Raw genomic sequence first — 25,836 nt, forward strand, 5'->3', positions numbered from 1 at the left:
TTACAATATATGCATTTCATTATTTTGCAAACCAACCAAACGAAGAACACCTCAAGTGCACTGTATCATACATTTCTAACAGGAGATAATTTCATCCTAAAAGGGGAGACAGAAGCAACCAATAAAAAGGGGGGGAAGAATGAGGCCACTTGTGAGGAGTGTGAGTAATCACTCAGACACTTAAGTGTTTGATTTAGCTCTGGCAGCTGAAGGTAATGGTACCGTCATGTAGCAGCTCAATTTACAGAGAAAACGAGAGAGAAGGAGAGAGAAAGAGGTCTGCTTGGTTATCACTCACTTTCCTCACCTGCCATCATCGAGGATAAAGGAGGGGACTGTCAGTGCTAGTTGAAGAGATGCCAGGTGACTGACTAGATAACAGGAGAGTTTTAGACAGATTTAAGCTGTACAAGCAAACAATGGTTCTAAATGTGTCTCTAATGTACACCTCGATGACTGTAAAATGACTCGGGATACCCAAGTGACAGCTACCCGTGACCTGAAAACCTGATTACATCAGAACGGAGGTGATGCTGTCACCACAGCAACGCGGGTAGATGATAAAACTAATTCACTTAGTATATGGGTCAAGCTGGCAGTCATATTCTCGCAATTTGCTGTTATGATTCAAGGACTGAGGGATGCAAAAGAGGTTATAGAAAGGTGTCGTATGTTTGAGAGTACAGAGAGGTGACAGACAAGTGATTGGTTCAGAGACAGAATGAGACAGGTGATGGCTTCAGTTGGCCTGACAAGAGCTGTCAAACTGTCAGGAAGACTTTCTCAAACTGTGTTCTTTCCTTCCTCAAATCCCTGCTTTCCTCAGTCGAACTTGTGGGTTTAGACGGTGAAGTGTGGAATGACTTTTTTTTTTTAAATTTATTTTTTGTACTTATACTCAAGTGAAAACCCAATATTGGACTGCCCTGAGCCGTGTCCCTGACTTAACAACAGTCTGTCGCCCTGTCATATGCTTTGTCATCTTCATCCCTTCATCATCGTTTATGATTGGCTATTTACTTAAGGAGAAATTAATTTCTGTTTTGAATATCTGGGGCAAAAAGTGATGAAAAGGTTTATTATTTTATTATTTTTCAAGGGTGTTTATTTCGGCAAAGTCAAAAAATTTGGTAAATATCTGATATTGGACACAAGTGCAAATGGGTTGTGTAAACATGCCGGTGGATATGCCGGCGGTCTATTAAGTGAATAACAAGCCATTTGTCTTTAAACCTGCGGTGCAAAATACCCTCTGTCTTTCTATGCAGCAGGTCATTTGTAAAGATCGAGGTGGCTGCTGTGGAATGAATGGAGAGCCAAGTAAATAATGATCCCACTGGAGTCATCAGTAAACTTTATCATTTAATGAAACAGCCTGAACACAGCAGAGCAGAACTGCAGTTCAATTTAACACACACACTTACACATGCTGGCACACACATACTTCATTAGCCTTGGAGAAGGGTAATGAGAACACACACATACACATTTCATTAGTCTGAGGGAGGAGTAATAAGAGCGCACAGACACCACAACCCTCCCCCCCCCCACACACACACACACACACACACACACACACAGAGAAACACCCACACACGCTTATACAAGCTTAAGGAGGGCAACAGTGCAAAGGCATGACACTCGTGACTGTCTAGCCAGCCGTTAAATGGACTGTCCTTTTGCACTTTATTTCAATTTAATCCAACCTTCATTGGCATACCAGTACTACGTGATTCATCATTTCATCCTGCTGTGCTGACCTGACCTACACAGATATGGATAACATCAAGGCACCGGATAAATGCAGCACATAAAAGCCTTATCTGAATCAAATGAATGCTGGACATGCCTTAAGTGCAAGCCTTTGTGGCCATCTTTATCAAGAAGCTCCCCCACAAAAAGGTCAAAATACTGTCAATGAGATGAATTCCACAAGCAAATACTAAGAAGATTAGTAATTAAAAGTGAATGATTAAAGGGTATTTTCAAATTGAGGAAACACAATACATAGAAATAGTTTAATAGAAGTTAAAAGAGCCACTACGGTAAATATCAGGCTAACAAATACCAATATTTAAAATTTGTCTTCATAAAGAGCTGGTTGTTCACCACTGTGTTTAGATCAGCACACTAGCAATCGAGGAGGAGAAGCTTTGGGCTCTCATTAGCTTTGGGCTTCTTCTACAGATGACAGAGGCTTAGATTAGCAAGTCAGTTATGGGCAATCATAGTTATGCAGATTCAGTCTATCACAATGTTGACTAACAAGAAAAAAATAAAGAAATTAAAGACACTGATTTACATGTGCTACTACTGCTCACTTTGAGAGCTGTAGTAACAGTAAACAACGGTGAAAGAGTGTGTTGTTAAGAAAAGACCTTTGACTGATGCTGCAGTTGGTTTTTAATAATTTTTATCTAACTAATCATTTTATGCATCATTAGGCTGATAGGCACTAGAGCTCAAAAACAGCATCATGCGGGCTTTTCTTGAGAGTGAGGGAGCATCTGTCAGGCAAAATCAATTAGTGTCCCTTTAACATGTGATTTCTCCAGTAAAATGAGCTGCATCAGAAATAAAATCAGTTAAATACTGACATGAGCTTCGGTACAGACATCCTGACAATATCATGTCAATTTTTCATTCACTTCATCACAATCTTAATGATAAGGTAGACAAATGTACCATATACTTGCTAAACAACAAATTTGCTCACCAAGAAACCCCCAAAAATATATACGTTTTGAGAAACTCTTTGTGAACAGTGACATGCTGAGCAGAATGAAATCTGAAAAGAACCACTACCATCAGTGTGTTGTTCCTATACATTCTCTACCTTGCTTCTAACTATCACCATTATTCTTTGAGAGTATGTGCAGCACATGCAGACAGTGAGCACTCTTACTCTACATTTAGTTCTTTTGTCACAAATAACTGAAAAAAATATTTACTTTGCAACACACACAAACATAAACAACTTTTTAGTTGATGAGTAAATAATAGTAGGCAAAGCGTAAACATTTGCATCAGTGTAAAAAGTATTCCTCCAGTTGGACTGCAGGGTTACATGGTGCCAGAGTCCGCTCCTCAGGGTTTAACTGCTATACTTTACTCAACCTTCAAGCTTATCATTTCCCTCCATGTGGACAACAGGAATTTAGCAACACAAACTCAGATGTAGCAACAGAGCAGAGCTTTCTGCCAGTGATAATCCCTCTGAGGCATGAATAACTGTTGCACAATGGTAACTTTAAGAACTGAGTGACTCTCAAACATGTGTGCAAACAGATTGTTGTCCATCAACAGTGACAAGGAGCTCTGGAAGGCAGTGTCCACTCAAACACTGAGCAGGAGAAATTTGATGAGAGAGAGAGAGAGAGAGAGAGAGAGAGAGAGAGAGAGAGAGAGAGAGAGATACTGAAAGGTGAGTCAGGCAGTGAAATACTACTGTGCTTACCCACCTGTCAGCTGACATGGTTGTGCACAAAAGGGAGCAAACAAATGGTGGAAAAGTTAACACTTTGTTTTCAAGATGTTGTTTACATGTTCACGCTGTACCCCCACGCTACCTAAACCCCGGCCATGCGTATACCCGGTGAAGTTGTGTGTTAATACTCTAACAGGCTGGTTTATGGTCTGCCAAGACCCGTAGTAATCAGAAATGAAAACTGTTTATGCCTGATCTGATGGCTGTGCTCCGAGGGGGGGTTGGAAAGCTGGCCTTCGGAGGGAGACTTGATATCATTTACCTATGGGGTTAACCTTGCACTGAGGCAAACTCTCTCTCCTCGAAAACACTCACAGTGCCACCAATAGGTGTTTAACAAATGAAAAGAGAGAAATAGAGAGAGAGAAAGGGAGAGAGAGAGAGTGAAAGAGAGAGACAGAGATAAAGAGATAGAGAGCCAGAGGGAGGGAGAGAGACAGAGACAGAGAGAGAGAGAGAGAGAGAGAGACAGACAGAGAGAGAGAGAGAGTACAGCCCTTGGTTCCATTCTTTTGTCAGTTTCTGAAGGTTACAGAAATATAAATAAACCCCTGCCTAAATCCAGTGTCAGCTAGGTGTGGGAGAAGGGGCTTTCCAGAACAACAAGCAGTTCAGACTTTAAAGCAGGACAGCTGATACTGGGTGTCTGTGTCACTTAACACCGGGACTGGCCAGTTGTGTGGAGGTGAGAGAGAAGCAGAGCAGTGCACTTTTCATGTCAGCAGCGGTTTTGATGTTTTTGAACAATATTTTTGTTTCCACCCTCCCACCACCTCTCCCTGACACCCAGCCTTCTACTCCACCTTCCAATGTGTCGGTTTGGATCAACTATAAACACAACTGATTTCTGATTTCGTTGTACAGCTTGCTTACAAACTAGTTTTGAGAGACCATAAGGCAACCCAAAATCTAATCTTACTCTGTGTGTGTGTGTGTGTGTGTGTGTGTGTGTGTGTGTGTGTGTGTGTGTGTGTGTGTGTGTGTGTGTGTGTGTGTGTGTGTGTGTGTGTGTGTGTGTGTGTGTGTGTGTCTAGGTGTGCCTACGTGTGGGTGTATATGTGGCCATTGCCTGTACAGTGTTGGCCTTATCAAATTTTAGGCCAATTGTAGGTGCTTTTTCGATGTAACAATATAAGGTATTTTGTGTTTGTTTTATTTAGCAAAACTGAATTTACGACCAATAAAAATAAATGAATAAAAATAGGACCAAAACAAAATCTTGATTGAAAAAGTACTTAGAAAAATCACAGTAAACAAGATGAAAACAAACAACCGGTGTCTTCAGTTTGTGCTGAAGCTGTAGGTGGAAACCAGTTGAAATGCTTTCCCATACTAGTGTCCGAATACAATTTGAGGTGAGAAGAAAAACAAACACCCCAAAATATGTTATGCAAATACAGAAAATGTGTAACAAGTGAAGTAACTGTGGTAACTCAAACATAACCTCGGTCCTTCAGGAACTCGGATAACCTTGAGGCTCATGAGTAAAACCTACATCAAAGCATTTCATAGATAAAAATGACAATGATAAACTACAGTTACTCAGTTAGAAACAATATTGACAGACCACCTTTCGAATTTGTCATGAAGACAAGCTGACAATGAACAAAAAAAGAGAAAACAGCTTGAAAACATGTTAACAGTGGTTGTTACTTGAAATTAAAAGGGGTCAAGAGGGACGTAACTCAAGGAAAAAAAGAACACCTTGTTCTTTCTAAATGCACCCTGGGCTGTTTTGCCACCTGCTCTTTGTGACAACAGGGAAGCATAGAGTTTCACTGCTGCTCTGACATGTTTTAAAGAAACAACATATGCACTCTTACATAAGTGTCAGTGTTCTCCATCCCCTTCAAGCACACACATTATCTCGCACTTTTTTTTGTGTTTACTGCGTGCTTGTGCGTGTCCTTTTTCGTCATAAGACAGGAAGGATGGGTGATAAATGGACACAACTTAACGAAGGAAAAGTTGCCTCCTGTAATTATAGTGAAGGAATATGTATCTTGTGTATGTGTGGTGGTGGTTTTTGTTTGTTTAGGAAATAAGGTTTAATCCAGAGGAAGTGTGAATAAGACAATGTGTTCGGAATTGCCAGTCATTATCCACAAGCTGGTTCTCTCTGTAAAGTGCACAGACTCCCTCACACACACACACACACACACACACACACACACACACACACACACACACACACACACACACACACACACACACACACACACACACAAACAGACACACCGCACACTTCAGTTTCAGCTTGTTGAGAGGTTAATGAGTCATCTCTGCTTGGTTCCTGTTGTTTAAACGGAGCCAATTCACAACGCTAGACTTATTGACACCCAGCCAGGTATGTAAGCAGGAAGGCTCCCCCCTTCCTGGATTAAATGATTTCTATACACAAGCCAACAGGCAACGAAAACAAACAGCATAAACAGCAGATACATTCGCAATCACAATTACCTAACCCCGCTGCCTATGGAGAGGTTTGCATATGTATAAATTAATGTTTTCTGATGAAATACAATTTGTATAAATACATTTCTATGAGTTGAGTGACATAATCAAACTGATACTAAGTGCTATACCATCTTTTACAGTTGCAGTCTACAGGTTGGTCACAATTATTAAATCTCCATTATGCTTTCAATCACTTTCACTTGCTAAAACCAATTATTTAAATTGAATGTTGTATGTGTAAGTGTGTGTGTGAGAGACATTCCCGGTGCCTGCAATGACTCAAACCAGGCTGCTTGCTGTACTTGCTGCCGCTGTGTTTAAATAGGAGTTTTAAATCAAAAATTGAGAGCCCAAACACACACACAGAAACCCAACGCTTCATTTACTTCACTTGCTGAATCATCAGCTTCAGGGAAAGGAGAGGAGAGAGGAGGGGTGAAATGTTGACAAGTCCCGCCAGTGGGCAGGTTGTAGCGGCAAACCTGTCTCGCTCACTGCTCTCTTCCCGCCTCTCTTGTCCTCCTTCTTTCCCTCTCTTTTTCCCCCCACCCGAGTCTCATCTGTTTTTGTTTCTTTCCCAGGCCTTTCGTGAGCTCCCCCCCCCCCCCCCCCCGGCGCTCCAGTGAAATATTAGCCCTGGCCGATATCTTAAAACCCTTGAGTGTGTGAGTGCATGTGTGTGCACACTAATAAAGGTATCTCCAACAACAAATAGAGGAAGAGACTGTCTGCACACACTCACACAAACACGGTGTAGTCACGCTACTGATGCATGTGCCCTTCTGTAACCCAGGGAGGTCATATATAACCCTGTCACTCCTCGTGACTAATGGAGATGACTAACACACACACGCACACACACAAATGAAACCGTCCTGGACACGTTTGTTTGGTGAGACAAAGTTTCTACACTTAAGAGACAGAGACAGAGACACAAAGTTTATTATCTCCATATTATATCAACAGTCTCAGCGTCACTCTGGCAGCACATTGCAACACAGTACTACAGCATAAAGGTGCTTTAGTTGATTGGTTTTGTAAAGTAGACACTGAAGTGTCCACTATTACTTTCCAAGGATCAAGTCTCTGAACAGGTCACATTACTCATTCTCATCAACTGTTTTGTGAATTTATATTACATCCATTGCTCTCATCTTTAAAAGAGACTGATGGCTTTCAACCACTTTAAAAAGGGAGGAAAAAGACCATGTCAGACAGACTCAACCAAACAGGCTGTTACTTAGATATGCACATGACAAATGTGATGTTACAACCTTTACTAAAAACTCATTGACTGTAAAACATGGAAAGCAATGGACCGAAGCTGTGCAGCATGGACACCAAAAACTCAAATGGAAATTGAATGGGAGTGTTAGGTTCCTGAAGGTCATTTTATAGGTCAAGGGTCATTGCATCAACCAGATTCTGGGATTACACAGATTCATCACCCGTTGACTTTTTCAAATCCTCACTCCTTTAAGAAAACGACTGTAAAAACTAAATAGAAAATTATAAAATTGGAGATACAAACTTCAATATTTTGAACTGTGAAGTACTTCTTGGTTCTCCTGTTTTGGCCTGAGAACATTATTCTCTTCTGCCTCTTCTGTCTTCAGTAATACAGAAGTTAAGGAAAGTGGATTTCACCGCTAAAATAGAATGCATATAGCTGACAAGCCTGCGAGTGTGTCTCCTTGAGGGAAGGACCCCTATGTCAGGAGACTAAAAGGTTTTTCAGAGGTCAGAAACACACAACCTCCAGGGAAACCAACCTATCAACCCGAGGGAAACCCCAGAAGGTCTGCATGCCACTCTACACCCAGCCGGGGCCCGTCATTAATCCCTGTCTAGTCACTCAACCCAACTAACCCTAAATTTCAACATTAATACTGCCAGATTCTGCTCCTTGGCACGCATACACAACCAATCCCCAACGCACAGGCGCAAAGCTATTCTTTTCTAGGCGTTTCATCTATGGCCCCTGAGGTTCAGACGCACTTAATCCTTGAGAGTAGTTCAGAGAACATCTGCCCAGATATTATGGCAAACTACAAAACAAATGTAGAAAATCCTCGGACCACGTTTCCTCACTTTGTAACAGCCTTATTCCACCATAACAGGATTTTCTCCATACATCATTACATAAAGACTGTACTTCATTATGTGATTTTAATTGATAGAAACTGAGAGAAAAGATTGAAAAAAATATGGTCTATATTGGCAGACGAGAACAAATTAACCATTTTAATGAAATAATTATTCTACTGATTGTTAGAATTATTCATGGCAGAAAACAATTGTGTTATAACAACCAAAATTAATTATGTTATTCAAAGGAAAGAATATTTAATGCAGTTTTTCTTTGTGGATGTGGAAGACTTTAGAGGAATGCTTTATGTACCAAAATGTGAATTATACTAAATATTTATACAGAGAGCAGAGGAATTATACAATACCTTAAAATAATGTCATGAATTACATTTGTAAACTTAATTTGTATACTGAAAACTATACTCGTGTATAAAATACTTTGAAGGTCAAAAACATTCAAAAGTGGCCAAAGCCTGGAACTAAACTTTATTCAGATGCAATGTAGATATAACGGTTGTAGTTTTGATTTTTGGGAAATACGGCTATATCGTCAATTTTTCACACTACCATCAACACCGTTGAGTAAGCTAAATGTGTTCAGCATGTTTTCTAAAAGCTGTGCTTTTTTTTATAGAGTTGATGGAGATGTTTTTAGAGTGTTCTCGCGTTTTGCTTATTTGTTTGCTTATTAAGTTGCAGTGCATTTAGCTCTCAAAGCCACTGCATTTTTGTGACCAGCTAATTTCACTTACTCTTTGATGGTGTATGTTTGCACATACTCATTTTAAAACGTCTTGCAGAAAAGAAACACAATACACTAAAACGTTTTCTGGAAAGAAAACCTACCTCTCAGTTACTTAAAAAAAGAAAAAAAACATATTGTAAGAAAAGGCCCTTTCCCAGCTGAATGCAGCTGAACATCTTAAGCCGCAAAGGATGTGAAGCAGAAAGGTCTGATGTGCGGCATATGTTTGTGTGCTGGTTTTCACTGATAAGGAAGGACGGAGGAGTGTGACCCCTCATGACCTCTGCAGTGTTGCAGGCATTAAGCGTTTTCTAAAGAGAAATACATTTGTCTCCTGCTGTGTGTCAGTCAGATAAGCCTTGACCTCACACACAACTGCACAAGGTGCCTGCCTCATCCTCTGAGGTGAACTTCATACGCTTAAACAAAGGACTAAATGTAAGAACCAACATTAGTGAGGCCGACTCACTACATACACAAACACACCCATGGAGAGTGGGCCTTAATTTAGTCCTTCCGTTTGAAAGACAAAACAGATGAAACAACAAAAGTTATTAACAGGCCAATGTAGCTTATGGTTAAAGAAGAAAAATATATTCATAATAATATAGGCTGACCACGTGTGTAAAAAAAACAACAACAAAAAAAAAACCACGATAACAAAAGAAAATATTAGTGAGAGGTTAAGCGGCGAAGGAGACAAATCATTGGACATACGGTATGACAAAGAGTGAGTTAGTCTCTAGCCATATTAAGTTGTTTTTTTGTGACTGCTGCATTCAAAAATGCTCTATTTTACAGCAACTCTTCAAAAATTGTAATGCAATTATTGAAGTTTAATGCCATTTTTGTGCTGTAAAATTGCAAATTAAAGGATCTTATTTTTTTAGACTAGCTCATCACACATAAAATTGATGTTATCACTTTTTATGATACAAAATCACACTGCACACCACAGAAGTATTGGGAAATATTCGAGTTCTCATCTTTTTAAAATAAATTTGAAAGTTTAAGAACCATGGGCAAGAAAGAAATTCCTGAGTTATAAAAGTAATGAAGCTTTACAAAAATAGTCTGTGACTGCAATGTAGAATACATAGGCTACAACTTATGTAAAAAGAAGTGCTTTATGCTTTTAATAATATCAATTCAGCACAAATTTTATGCAGAAAAATTAAATGCAATCTCTTGCAACTGAAAGGGTGGAAAAAAACAAATTCAATAAATACAGAATTTTTATGATAAAACCACAATTCTTATAAACCCTTTCACTTCCTGTTTTGTATTTTTCAACTGGCCTGTAGCTTGTTTTGATGATGAGAAGTGTGGTTGATGAGGTTGACTCCCTGACTGTTATTGGGGAATTGCAATTTCCTGGAAGAACTGATGAGTCAGGGGTAACAATTATAATGTTGTTAATATCTCATTATATACAAGTTGTACAATAGAAATCAGTCCACTAAAACGGGTTTTAATAACCTCGCTCAAAAGTAATCAAAGTTCACCTTCAAATATCAGCTTGTTATAGCCTTGCATCTATAGGCTATAGTAACACACACAAACACGTTTCCCTTCATATTCAATAGACTCTGTCGTGCTCTGAAAGACCGATATTTCAGGACTACCTGTTTTTAAAAACCTATTTAGCATTCAGACGAACACACTCTTGCACACTTTTACTATCTCTGACGCAGATACACACAGTGGGAGCATTTCTTGGCTTGTGTGAAGTCCTGGCCTCTCTCCCAGACCCTGAACTGCATCTAAGCTATTACCACTGTAGCCAAATGGGTCAGACTACTGGATGTGTGCTGGTCTTCATTCCTTACAACTGACATCACCTGTTTCTGTTTGAAACAATGTTTATTGAACAGATGCTAAAAACTGAAGAACCAAATCACCCACGCCGACCCCCACCCCCACAGTTATCTTTGTCAGTGAATCTAATGAGACTAAAGTAAGATATTACTCGACGACACTGTGTATGTCACGACTAACACAAAAGGCAGTTTATGCCCTTCCTGTGCATGGTCTCTGCGTCTCCAATGATCATTTACCACCTGGCCCGATTGGTGTCACTATGTTAGAATTTCCAAGAAACACTTAAAAAAAAAAAAGACTAACTGGAGAGAGAGATAAATATCTCTACTCCTGGCTGACAACTTGCCAGAAAAGCAATGCTGTGTATACGCACAAGTACAAATCGGTGTCAGCGTTAAAGCAAACATGGTGATATAACTCAAAAGCCCTTCAAAAGGAACATAGAAGAAGATTTGAAGAAAAGGTAAAGCATCAATGCCAATGAAAAAAATGAAAGCACAAAGCTAAAATACATATTTGAGTGGTAAACAGGCAAGATTACAATGTCAAGTTATGGACGTGTCACCAATTCTTGAACACATAGAAACTAGAACAGAAAAAGAACAAAAAAATGAAATTAAAATCCACCTAATATCTATTACGAGTATTCACTTATCCAAACATTTATAGATTAATATATAATGAGTTGATAGCAGATGTATACTTGTGTATAACAAACAAAAAGCATCGAGTCAAAAGACAGAACGGAGCTGGATTTCGGGTGAATGGCTTGTGATCAGGTTGTTTGGGTTTCCACGCAGTGCCAGAGGGAAAATACAGGGCGGTGAGGAAGAATGGATGAGAGAAGGGTGTACAGGCAGATGTAGTCAGATAGAGAGAGAGAGACCTGTAAGTGTGTCAGAGTGATTCAAAGAGACATGGTGACTGTCAGATACTGACAACTCTCTCTCTCTCTCTCTCACACACACATTCACACACACTCACTCACACACTCACACACAGACATATGTACAAGTCAGCGGGTAACAAACTTCTACTTCCAGTGCTTCAGGCTACACGTTGTGATTGCTTCTGTGAACTGTTATTATTATTAAATGCAGAGTTTAATGTGGATAACTGTACAATGACCTGAATAGAAGTCATTGCTCATATTTACATTTTTACATCTAAGCTCATGGCTTGACTTTGACCTACATGAAGCAGTTACCATGAAATCTATTGATTGCTGCAGTACACGGACCTCATTTCCTTAGAGCAAACTCTGTTAACATCTGCATCATCAAAACACATGTATGTGAACATGTAGAAATTCAGATTAGGATTTATCATCATCATTGGAGTGACTTCATGTCCATTCTGTGATTAAACTATATTTCTGAAAGTAGTGCAGATCTCTTTTTTTCCCCTCAGTCTCTAAATACTTACATACAGTATACTGTATAATCAAATGAAGCAGAAATATATACATTATACTGTACTAATTAAAAAAAATATGTATGATGCCATTTTATTCCAGGAAAAGAAATATGAGTTTATCATCTGGCATACATGAACATGTTTCTCTTAAATCTTGCAATAATACCAAGAGATTCAAGACACAAACATGACACAAACTCATTTTCATATGAATCCTTTCATGGCGTATTATCTGAGCATCAATTATATATTTACTCATCACTCTGCTGTGTACTACCATAATTAATCAGACTCAAATTCTTTGTCAGATTATCCTCCGTCCAGTAAAAGATTAAGTTTGCATCTTTCTGGTGATGTCAGAGCTCAAATCTGGGCATTATGTGGCTATATTAAATCCACATCAGGAATGTACATGTTTAGATTTAAAAACCTGTGTGTGTTGGTCATTGTGTATACTCTAGAGGAGCATTTGCTTGGGCACTGAGTGTAAGACAGGAATCATGGTTTAGCCATCCAGCCAGTGCTGCAGTCCTTTGATTTGTCTATTAATTCCAAGTTTAAAATGTTTAACCTTGTAAAGTGATGGTTTTAATGAATTAGAAATGACAGAAAGAGAGGTGAACAGCAGCTAAAGGGAGAGATTTACAAAGAAAGATATCAATGCTGCCATTCAAAAGCTTGTATTTTTGTGCAGCTAAATAGAAAGCATAGTTTGTAAAAAGCTCATATTTAAAAGAGACCCATCTCACAGCATCAGTATTTTACATCTAATATATCTGCCAACATACATTTACCTGAAGCCGTGCTTTTTAAAGGTGTAGCTTTTAAGTTAATACAGTTTATTATGTTTGCCACAAAGATCAATGTCGGAGTAATATCCCAAAATGACCTGGGCAATATGGAAACCTAAGCAAAAATTGTATTTAACTCTTCGGACAGTTTGCGGAACCAAAAACATTCACACATCACTTAAATAAAACACTTTTCCAAATTGAGTCCATATGTTCTATACTATCTCAAAGTGAGCCAGGGAGGAGCAGAAAGAGATAACAAAAGAGAGGACTGCTCGTCAAAGAGTGAAACACTCTTCAAATAGATATGTAGGAGCTGCCATAAGGACTTAGACACACAACACACATCTGACGAGATCTTATTCAGACCGGTGTATCACGATCAACAATAGTCCATGCAGTGAGGTATTGATTTTGATGTGAGTCAAGTGAGAAAGATAAGCATTCGAAAATATGTCCAAATGAAGGTGAAATTTATACTTTTTGAAAAGTCATTGTTGTAGTCACATGTTTACATGTGTGTACACCCACAAATGACCTTCGCAGCCATTTCTGTTATCAGGAAAACAACATATTAGAGACATCCCGCCTTACCTCTCTTGGAGGAAGTCCACCACTCTTTTAAAGTCATCATTGCAATACTCCCTCTTCATGTCCATCAGTACGCTGTCTGAGGCCGACTGCACGGGAACATGAAGGAAGGCATAGACGCGCGGGTGATTTAAAATATTTGCCATCGCCTGATGAGACACAGAGGGAGGGGGACAGGGAGATATGGTGGGGTGGGAGGGAGAGAGAAGAAAGGTTTATTTATATGAAAGGTGAGAAAAGGCAATACACCGATTTCTCTAAATGTTCCATTCGTCAGTCTGAGTCCAAACTGCTGTTGCTCTTCTGTGTGCTCAAAATAGGTGATGACAAAACTGACTGGGGTTTGTGTCTAAAACAACACACTGAAGTCCAGTCTATGGTGTAAAAGTAAATAAAACTACATTTTATTCAAACCTCCGAGCACAACAGCACTAAAGGCCTGTGGCCATTTGCAAAGCTGTGATTTTGGTATTGTTAATAAATAACATAAATTAGTCTACAAATGATGGTGGAAAGCATTCCAAACTAGTAATGCACATTAGTCAATAATTTGAGACCAGAAATTTCAACTGAATTTTAGTCAACTGAAAGATGCTAAAGGAGGAACGAAGCAAAATGTCACTGACGGCCGTGGTGAATGATAGCTGTTGGCTTTGAATGAAATAAAGGTTCCATTAACATTCCTGCCTCTTTCGGCACTCTTTTCACTCCAGACCTTCCACAATACACTGCCTCTTTCTCCTATTTTTCATTTCTCTTTTTTTTATATTGGGATAAGAAAAGAAAAGCAGCTCGGAGAATTCAATGTCTACCCACTAGATCTAAAGTCCAAAGAGTCAAGGTTGCTCCAGCAGAGGCCTTTTATGTCTGAAAAGTTAAGAAGCTTTTACTGAAGCAGGCGGGTCCCCATTTCAGAGCAAAATGGTGAGAGGGAAAATGAAAAACAGCCAAAGTCTGTAATTACCTCAATAAAGATTTCGAACAAGGAGGTACATTTCTGTTATTATAAAAGATATAACAAACACTTATGGTGAAGTACGTTCTGGTGTCTCTATAAGACAGAAAGCAGGTTTTAAGTGAAATGTTGTGTTGCTATAAAGTGTGACTGAGTGAAGAAACAAAACATGTATTTTAATTTAATTAAAAAAGCTCCTTTTCTTCCATTTCTTTGCATACATAGTTCTGACTCAAAAGAAGGTGGCTGCCATACAGTTAGGATTTTGTCTAGACTCAAGATTCTTCTCAAATCATGAAAATGCTTTTGACAGACTGACATAAGTCTAAATTCCCAATTTGATCTGATAATTGGTATATATTATAGTGAAAAATTTGCAGAAAAGTGTATACATTCTGGTCAGATCTTTTTTTTTCAACCAAATTTTAAGACAATTTTTTTTAATTTTTTTTTAATTTTAACAGAAAATTAAAGCGTAGTCAATGTAAATGACTCCAGACCAGGTGTACAAAGGTGGAGAAAACAGAATATAAATGTGGCAACATGGGACTGCGAGTTGTATCTTTTGTGTCTTGGCTCTTTCACATGTACCAAGTACACTGTGTTTAATGCTCCCCATTAAGGAGAGCTGGCAAGTTTTTTGTGTTTCTTTCATTCTTACGTTCCTCAGTAACAGAACTGGAGCGACTGCAGATGTCAGATTTTTCTGATGGACATAATCGGGATGCTATCATCACCATGCTAATCACCACAAGAAGGAGAAAAGGAAAAAGAGAGGGGAGGAAAAAATGATTTAATGATTTCCTACAAGAATGTGCTGATTGCAGTCCGTCTTCTCAATTAAGATCTATTGTCAAATGTTCTCCTTCATATGCAGAAACGAAAGCATATGTGTGCATGAGCACACACAGACACAGCTCAGTTGCAGCGCCACGGGGGGTTGACCGCTGGAAGCTCTAAATTAGAAAGAATTAATTTGGTTGGAAAATGGAGCTTGATTGGTGACAGAAATCAGGCTGCTGCATGGGTGTGTGTGTGAGAGAGAGAGAGAGAAAGAAAAACATGTAAAGTAACATGGATTTATGTGCTTTTAAATATCTTCGAAGTTGAACATTTTAAAATATAGTAGAACAATGGATTAACATTTTTTTTTTCCCAGTGTAGATGCTTTACTGTATGTACTTTAAGTTTCTGGTGTAAAGCACTTAGAGCCAATGAAATACAATTACAATAGAGGGAAGTGATAAAACTAAAGAACCGTATACAAAGTATAGAAAAAAAAGAACATCAGTCTTTTTTATGCATGTGGCTTTCCAAATTCAACCTTTTTACCTCTGTCACTTTGTTCTATAATTTATTAAGTGAGAACTTCAAGGATTTAAGTTTGCACGTGTTTATATTTTATCCCAGTAAACACAAAAGACCTGCACGGTCTGACAGATGAAAGCTATAATGTGCAGGTCACAACAGGTTACGCAGAGATAAGACCATGCTTTAGTTATTTTCGGATCTGCTGAGCAACACAGCTCTTTAGGGTTACCATTTACTCAGGCTTATGATTTGGTAGAGTATACATTCTTTACTAAAAACAATTTAAAATTCATGTTGTGATAATGGCAATATTCTGACTTTGAAGTAATAACATGTGTTATTACTGTGTCACCATGCACACAATTGTGTGATGTATTTATGCGTGTAATTTATGCACATCAACAACAAGCTTGGTTTAAAGCAGCTCAAGTCGAGGAGTTAAAAAAATGCGAGCAACTTCAGTTGTGGCTAAGTAATCTGGTTACAAAATATTAAAATATTAAACCATGGTAATATGAACATTTTTACAGAATATTTAAAGGCAAACTGTCACCTTATTGCTGACATACAAAACTACAAAAATAGTTTTTCCCCTGAATGTTTGTTATTCAAACGAATTATACAAATATTTCTCACAATTTTTTTCTTGTTATCAAGTATATGTTTGTGGTAAAAAAAATACCCTCAAATATCTTGATTATTTAAGGTCCATCTCTAGTTTTCATGTGTGTATGTACATGTTACTTGGTACGGTTTGCATTTTGTCGTAAATCACGAGTTTATTTGTGATGAAATGTACCATAAAACAAAAGGAATATTTTGCAGAGTCCTGCTGTTTATTTCAGTGGATCCTGATGTGATGTGGAGTATTGTGTTACGTCGAGTAATATCTTACTCTAGTCTCATTAGACTCACTGACAAAGATAACTGTCTCTCTGTGTGTGTGTGTGTGTGTGTGTGTGTGTGTGTGTGTGTGTGTGTGTGTGTGTGTGTGTGTGTGTGTGTGTGTGTGTGTGTGTGTGTGTGTGTGTGTGCATACATGGAGAGTGGAGGGGGTCTCAGCAGATGGCATGCTGGCTTGAGTAGCGGGGCACTTCTGATTGCAGCCAAGGATTAATCTATAAGAGGAGGACTTTTCATTCACACAAGCCATTTATCATGTCTGTGCTTCTGTCTAACGGAGAGCGTCCCATCATCCAGTGATTATACAGTGCACTGATATGGATCTCTCGTTACCAATCCCTGCGGAGTTTAGCCTTTTTCAATGTTTCACTGCAACTGACAGTTTATTGGGTCTAAAGTGAAAATGATGCTGTGACGAGCAAGATATCTCTCAGCAGTGCCCGGTGGCAAAAATGAAAGTGCTGCTTTAATGCCTTCACTCCTGCACGGATGAACTATACAGTTCAAAGACAAATTCAACAATCTTAAACTAATCAAGTAGTGGCATGTGTTTTCATTTTTATTTATCTTTTTTGGTTTTGTTTTAATCAATCTTGGCAGTTTTTAAAGCAGAAATATATAGTTTTTACTCTCTGCACTGTTTCTGTTGCCCCCACCGGGCCTACGTGTCTCATTCACACAAACAGAGATACAATCTTTTCATCTTTGGTTGATCAGCTCAAACAGACACATAAACCACAAAGGATCTATCTTAACTGGATTAACTCAAAGGATCTGATATCTTCCCCCTCAAATCAGATGCCACTGCAAAGAACACATATAGCAAAAAAAGAAAAGAGAAGAAAGGAGATGAAAGATGATTTGGCTTCAAGCAGCCTCAATGGGGGACTGCACCCTTTCACACTACCTTCCCACTTCCTTTTTCGCTAAGACAAAAAAAAAAAAAAAAAAAAAAAAAAAAAAAAGTGTGCTCGCTGTGCTGTCAATTCCTTTGGAGTATAGAGATGTGTTCTGCCCTCCTTCAGGCCCTGCCTCTTAATCAGCTCCTACCTCCTCATATTTTTTGTATTTGTTGTAGGGCTGGACAACATGCATTAAATCAAATATCACAATATTTTTCACCAAATACCTTGCTATTGATACTGTGAAAACATTGTACGAATTGATATGGGTGCTTTGACAAAATATTTACACAATGCGATTTTTGATAAATAATCATCAGTGATGTGGATAATGTGTAAGTAGGGAAAGGCAAATAATAGAACAGAGAGAAGAGTCTGGTAAGTTCCGAAAATTACACCACTTTCTTACAGAAAGTGCAGCCTTAAAAACCAGGAAATGACAATATGCTGCCCAGCTCAAATTTGGTGCTGAAAACATGATTATTGTTTTAACTGTATTGATTAGTTTTACTTGCTGTACTGTTGCAAGTTTAATACTGTTTATTAATAAAAAAAATAAATTCTGACGGACTCTCCCAAACCTCAGTCAATTCTGTTTGGATTTGTTTGGATCAAGTCATCTTTGCTTGTGTTGCTTGGAATTGCAGAAATGTCATGAATCAAATTCAGTGAGATTTCCCTTTAAATTGGGCTTAATTCATATTCTAATCTAAACAGAGAGAAAATTAAATGTTTGAGAAGGTTATGCATGGTGCAACAAGGCAGGAAGCATCCGTTCAATGTGTATGGTTTGTATGGGTCTTCATTATATATATCCATAAAACTCTGCTGATACAGAGAGACAGACCAACGATGCTGTCAAATATGTTCACAGAATTTACACAATCAAGTGAAAATTCAATAATATAATTTCTAGATTTATCAATGCTTTTTTCATAGCAACGGAAGTTTCTATATTAGCAGAGTAAGGGTTATTTTGCATTGGTTCAGTAGGGGCGAGACTTCAATGATAGTATTCTAACTGATTGACAGTGCTTAAGGAACAAAACACAAAATAACATCAGTACTTTTAGACTTGTGCAAAACATATTTCTTCAAACATAAGACAAGCACATTTTTTCTTCCCAGACAAACTAAAAAGGGCAGAGCAAACACTCAATACTGTCAAGAGGACAGAAGTACAATACAAATACAACTAAATGAAGTCCACTTTAAAAAAAAGAACTTAAAAAAACCAGCACGCCAACATGACAAATCACTAATTAAAACAACAGCTTTGATACGGAGGAGCTAGAGCAAGAAGCAATAATTGAAGAGGAATACAGGTTTTACTTGCCTTTTGTATTTGTGCCATCCTAAAATGTAAAACTAGAGATTATTTCCTGAATCTGAGGATGGAAGATGACATCAATGCATTCGATGCATCGATTGTGTTAGCTAAATGAAAAGCATGAATCTTACAGCTAATATTTAACTTCTAAAGTTGTGCAATGCTAATATTTGCAAATGCAGCCAATTATCATATTCCAATATGGTACATAATATGGCCTTGTTGGTGACTGCACTGAAACAACAACACATCGTCGGACTGCATTTGTACACACTCTCAGACATACACAAACCCACACATATTAACAGGGTTCACCCACGGGAGTCTGTAGAAAAAAAGTATTCATCCAGCCATTCCCAAGATAGCAAGTCAGGTCTCTGTGTGTGAGCACTGGCACATACCGTACAAACACAGTTGGTGGGAACTGTATTCAGCAGCAGACACAGAAACTCAGATCACTATGGTATTAAACATTTCAAACACTTCAGGCTGCTCCTGATTTTCCCTGGAGGGTACAGTATGCCTGCAGCACCTCACACTGTGCAGATGAAACCTATATGTCATACAGTAAAAATGAAATTAAGTGCATTTGTAGTGTATGAACATTGCACTGTATTGTGCTGTGTATCACCTGACTGAGATAAAAAAAAAAAATTAAAAAAAAAAATATGAAAGGATATCATATTTTAATCATTACGTCATTTCCCATATGTACATACAAAAAAGTAAGGACGCTGTGTGAAATGCAAATAAAAATGAATGTGATGATTTGCTAATCATGTAAACCCACGTTTAATTGAAACATATTCAATGTTGAAATTGAGGAATTTGTATTGTTTTATGAAAAATACATGCTCATTTTAAATTAGTTTCAAAAGAGTTGGGACAGGGGCAACAAAAAACTGGAAAAGGTGTGTAACACTAAACAAAACACCTGGTGGAACATCTCACAACTAATTGGTTACCTGGCAACAGATCAGCAACATGACTGAGTAACATCCAGAGTTTCTCGGTGGTGAAAATGGGTAAGGGTGCACCACTCTGTAAAATGCTGGGCAAATAGTGCAACAATGTAGGAACAATATTCCTCAACGTAATATTGTAAAGAATTTGAGGATTTTAGTGTCCACACTACATAAAATCATCAAGCGATGAGAGAAACCGGATAAATCTCCATACTCAAAGGACAAGGCCGGAATCCATCCCCCTAGTTTGTCGGCCTTTCTGAGGCCCATTGGAGTTCCGGTCTACGGAGAACAGTCACCCCGTTTCTGATTAGTAAATGGCAAAATGAAATAAAGTTGAAAACAAGCAACCACATAAATGTTTAAATAATTCCATGTTATGTCCTCTTCCGCAGTTAGCTTTTAACAGCTGCCTTTAAGACTCCATATGTTCAGCAATATCTAAAATAACAGAACAATAAGCTGTTTAAAAAAATGTCTTTGTCTATGGGTGAATACCAGCCAACAAGAACGAATGACAGATGTATATATTTGTTACTTGCCATATTTACAAGATCCTATTTTGGAATGTATTCCTATGAGTGAAAATGTTGAGCAAATGTAAAGTCCAAACACTCATTGCTTGTTATGTTATTGCAGACATTTGACACTCAAAAAATGAACTGTGAGGAGAGTGAGCATGGCATATCTGATGTATGTTAGTCAAACAGAGCTCTAAGGAGGATGTTTAATGGACAACTGCTATTTCATTCATCTTAGCCTGACTTTCACACCTCATTTACTGTTTCTGCAAGCATGATAGATTCAATCACACACACACACACACACACACACACACACACACACACACACACACACACACACACACACACACACACACACACACACACACACACACACACACACACACACACACACAGTTATCTGCATGCACACACACGCCTTATAGTATATATATATAGAAGAAATTTCCCCTCGGGGATTAATAAAGTGAATAAAATCAAAAAATAAATTATATAATCAGATGCCACGTTATTGTAGAAGTACGGATGAAACTAAATAGAGACAGGTGGATGGATAGTAGACAGATATATTTACTAGTGTGATAACAAACATTGTGATGTTGGGATTTATTTATTTTTTCCAACTGAAAATATTGTCCACAAGGGAAAACGTTGTCAACATCTGTTTTATCAAATAAAATAAAAATGTTAAGTTCGTTCATTTCATTTCAATCATTGATTAAGAATGCTCAGCTTAAAAATGTAAAACCTGAAGAGAAGAAAAATATCAAGAAAATGAAAAACAAAAAAGTGTCACTGTTAGAGCCATTTTTATGTACAGCTTCTCAAAAAAGGAACCACTGATAGCACAATGCAATCAACTAAAATGTCAGGGAGAAGTAGCCTATAAGAGGCGATTGGGGCTTTAACTGCTCCAATCAGCAAATGGGGCTATGAGGCTGTCTACATCTGTCAAGAAAAACAGGGTGCACACAGGAAGAAATTGCGTGCTCTTGTGTGACAGAAGAAGACGGAGCAAAAGCGTTGATCTGTGAGTACGTGTGAGTGAGGGTGATCTTTAACGGGGCAGTGGAGAAGTTCCTTGGCCTTTTCAGCTTCAATCACAGCCATTCGGTATGATGCTGTTATTTAAGTGCTGGTGTTCTTCAAAAAGAAAAGACAGTGGAATATCATTTGGCTTTTTCTTAAGATGAAGGATAAATATACTTTGGGGATTTGGTCTTCATCATCATCACACCATTTGTACTGCTGTGATTACCATCATCACGAGGAGAATTGGAGAAAAGAGGCAAAAGAGGAGGTGATGGGAGAGTAATTAGGAGGAGAAAAACAAGAATTTAAAGGTGGGGAAATATACTAAAAATCAAATCAGTGACAAGAAGAATGGAACAATTACAGAAAGGAGAGAGGTAGAAGAAGACAGGGTTGTAATAATATGGATCAGTGGTCGAAAAGCTGAACCAAAGAAGAAGAAACAAGAGAACTTCAAGAGAGAGTATGAAAACTTTGAAAGACTTTGAACAGAAAGTTTGTTCGGTGTTAGACTAATAATCACCGTCAATATATATAATTTTTTTTTTTTTTTTAAAGTAGGACAAGATGGAGAAAGAAGAAAGTGTGGTGTGTAAAGACGGTCGAGCAGGGATGAGGAAAAAAAAAAGGGGAGGAAGGGAAAGGAGAAAGGGTAAATAGGGGACAGGAGCAACAAAAGACAATGATAAGTTGAAGAAGACCATTCTTATCTTTCCTTATGTGGGTTAATTAACTGAGGAATTAAAGCAAAAAAGATATAATTCAATTCAATGCATGGACATTAACAATAAAAGGGCTGGTAGCATATGAAATGATTATTAACGTACACACACACCGATGAAGCCGGTGTGTCTTCCTAGTATATTTCTAATTATCAGTTAATTGTTATTCCCTATCATTAGGAGGGTGGTTTTTTAATTGTAATGTAGCCAAGCAGAAAGCCTACCTATACATGTGGGGGACAATTAGCCACCTCCATTAACCCCTGGTTAATTACTACCTCCACTGCTGCTTCCCACAGCACTTTTCCCACTCTTTCTTACCCCTCATCTCTATCCGCGGGCCCTCATCCCTCTTCTTTTTTTTTTTTTTTCATTTACATTTCTGGCCTCATTTTATTTTATCTATGATCTCAATCATCCTTGATTGTTTGAGTCAAAGTAAATGTTGTGAACTTCACTAGATTTATTAAAAAAAAAAAAAAAAAAAAAAAAAAAAAACTTGGTTTCATTTAAGATTTCTGGGTTACCATTACCCTATTTTTGCCTTCTATGTTGTCCCAATAGCCATTTATATTTTTATTCTTCATTTGTCCTGATGCTTTTCATCAGGGTTGAGACTGGGAACACCAAAAGGTAAGCAAAGTTACAGTAATAAAGAAAAGAAAACTGACAAATTAACCAGAAATCCTAAATATAACTAGTAGAATAAATCACATTATGTCTAATATTGTTCTATCTGGGTCAGCAATCAAATTTAAGCAAATTATTATGTTAAAATAAAACTGTCTTAAGTTAAGCAGCTTGATAAAAACATTGTGATTGAGTGAGAGATATGGCATCAGAATTAAGTGAAAGTGTCAGAAGTCATTGCTAATTTAAGCAAAATAAGGTTAGATGAAGTTTGTAAGAGGGCAGTGCATGGTACACTAACATACTTTGTGGAAACTGGATCAGTTGTGTTTTGGCGCATTTCAAGAGTAATGATCCAAAATTGAAGCTGATTTAGCTTTTTATATGCTTGCTGTCGAGTTCATTGTATAACACAGGTATAGAAAAATATTTTACTTCCTTAAAAATAAGAACACCGCCAGCTCCAAAGTCTGGGTAGAATTTCGGCTGCAAATCTTTCTGATGAATAACGCCTTGTTCTACTTTTCAGCCAACTTAATGACCTGTGTGCAGGACCGCCGGGTAAAAATGCATCACTCTTTACGTTCTCTTAAAAAAAAATTGAAACGGGCATCAGTAAACCGTTGTTGCACTCACTCATCTGCCAAATTATAACCTCAGTGCTTCCCATGATTGGATGTTTGTTAGAGCGATGACAGTGTGTAAAAAGGTGACATATGGTTCCTTATATGGCCTCATCCCAGTGAGATGGGAATGCAGTTTTGTGCATGGATTTCTCTGAAAAGCAGGCAATGTCTGAGGCTGAAGAATGAATTACAAATGCACTTGCAGTAACAAAATTGACAGGAATACAAACTGAATTGGAGGAGTCATTGATTGATTGATGATGCAACTCTGGAGCACAAGTTTGCAGAGAAAACACTGGCTGAATTTTGGATATCAATTCAAGGTGAATACTCAGAGCTACAGAGGAGCGAGTCACAAGTCAATAAAATAACTTTAAATTTGCATCAACTATATCCGTGATGCTGGCTTTTCAGTCCTGGTGTAGCTACAAAACAAGGACAAACACCATCGTAGCCAAAGATATTTGCTCCTCTTTACGTTTTGAAAGTTTGCATTGGTTCCAAAAAAGTTGGGAAACTGGATAAAACTTAAATAAAAACAGAATGAGCTGATTTTCAAATCATATAAACCAATATCCAATTACAAAATAGACCAAAGACAACAGATCAGTACCATGATTGATTATAAAAAGAGCATTTGAGAGAGAGAGAGAGAGAGAGAGAGTCGCTCACCAGTGAAAATGGTGAGCGGTTCCATCACTCTGTGAAAGCCTGCGTGGAACAATTAAAGAATAAGGTTCCTCAATTCTAAAATTGGAATGAATTTGGGGATTTCATCATCTACAGTACATAAAATGATTAAAAGATTCAGAGAATCTGGAGAAATCTCTGTACCCAAGGGAGAAGGAAGAAGACCAATATTGGATGGCCGTGATCTTCGGGCCCTCAGGCGGCACTGCATTAAAAACAGACATACGTCCGTAGTGGAAATCACTGACTGGGCTAAGAAGAACTTCTAAAAACCCTTGTCTGTGAACACAGTTCATCGCTGCATCTACAGATACTGGTTAAAACTATACCAATGAAAGGAAACCATATATAAACATGTTGCAGAAACAAAAACCTCCGCTTTCTCTGGGCCCGACCTTATTTAAAATGGACTGAGATGAAGTGAAAAACTGTCTTGTGGTCCAACACATTAAAATGTGTGATTCTTTCTGGAAATCATGGCCATCACATCCTCCAGGCTAGAGAGGAGAGGGACCATCCAGCTTGTCATTAGTACTCAGTTATAAACCCAGCATCCGTGATGTACAAGGGTGCATTAGTGCACCTGGCATGGGTACCGTGCACATCTGGGAAGGCACCATTAATGCTGAACGATCTACACAGGTTTTGGAGCAACATATGCTGCCATCCAGATAATGTCTCTTTCAGGGAAGGCCCTGCTTATTTCAGCAAAACAATGGCAAACCACATTCTGCACGAATTTCAACACCATGCCTCTCTAGTAAACTAGCCTCTGAACTGGCTTGGCTGCAGTCCACACCTGTCTCCAATTTAAGAAAAAACTGGGCACATCATGAAATGAAAAACACAACGAAGGAGACCCTGAAATGTTGAGCAGCTTAAATCCTGTATCAGGCAAGAAGGGGAACACATTCCACTTCCAAAGATGGTCTCCTCAGTTCCCAAAAGTGTTGTAAAAAGAAGGCATGCAAAACAGTGGTAGACAGGCCCCTGTCCCAACTTCTTTGAGACGTGTTGCCGGCATTAAATTAAAAATAAAAAAATAAAACATATATTTTACATAAAACAATCAAATTTCTCAGTTTGAACATATGATATGTTGTCTTTGGTCTATTTGTGGGTATAATGTGGGTTTACATGATTTGCAAATCATTGCATCCTGTCTTTATTTACATTTTACACCGCATCCCAACTTTTTGGAAATTGGGGTTGTAAATTTCTGACTGGCGTTAGAAAATCCTAAAAATTTTCCTTTCCCAGGGTGGAAGCACTCCGCAGGCTACATTCTCCTGAATTTTACTGATTTTTAAAATAATGGAATTGTGACATACTAGACTGACCATAAAACAGAAATGTGTTTAATATTTCTTAGACCTCATATTTTATGTATCCACATGATTTGGTCAATGAATGGCATTTCCATATAGATATCTTCTCTGCATCCAACACACCTTCCTGCCATTCAGCTGTCCCTTCTTTCTCCTCTCTATATTTTTGATTTGTCATCTGAAAGCAGAAGCTTAATATGCCTGTTGTCAATCAATGGTGGAAAATGGCAATAATATCTGATAATACATTGTTACTCTAAAACTTCCAGAAACAATACATTTAAAAATGGCAGAAAAAAAAACTGATTTAGATGATAAAAAAAAATGCACGTCTCATAGACATGCAAAAAACAGAAAGAGAGAAAGAGGCAAAGAGAGAGGGGATAACAATGTCTATTGTTACATTAGGGAAGACAATAATGACTGATAAAATGAGGTTGCTAAAGAGGACACAATGGCCCTTAATTGACTCATTAGGGAAAGAAAAGAATGAACTAAATGAGTGGAGAACGAGGGCTG

At 38.1% G+C, this 25,836-nt stretch overlaps 1 protein-coding gene across 2 annotated transcripts in view; it reads right to left on the reverse strand.

The window, feature by feature from the left end:
* cdkal1 (CDK5 regulatory subunit associated protein 1-like 1) overlaps positions 1-25,836 on the reverse strand; it is a 227,498-nt gene that overhangs the window by 70,500 nt on the left and 131,162 nt on the right. For both annotated transcript variants that reach the window (XM_069693222.1, XM_069693221.1), the window contains exon 10: positions 13,403-13,548. In XM_069693222.1, the coding sequence (XP_069549323.1) occupies positions 13,403-13,548 (146 nt within the window). The remainder of the gene's footprint in view (positions 1-13,402; positions 13,549-25,836) is intronic.

This window comes from Brachyistius frenatus, unplaced genomic scaffold (assembly GCF_029030835.1).
Source record: "Brachyistius frenatus isolate BFR_SWC_R1_liver_20210118 unplaced genomic scaffold, ASM2903083v1 Contig_14, whole genome shotgun sequence".
In the NCBI taxonomy this organism is placed as follows: domain Eukaryota; kingdom Metazoa; phylum Chordata; class Actinopteri; family Embiotocidae; genus Brachyistius; species Brachyistius frenatus.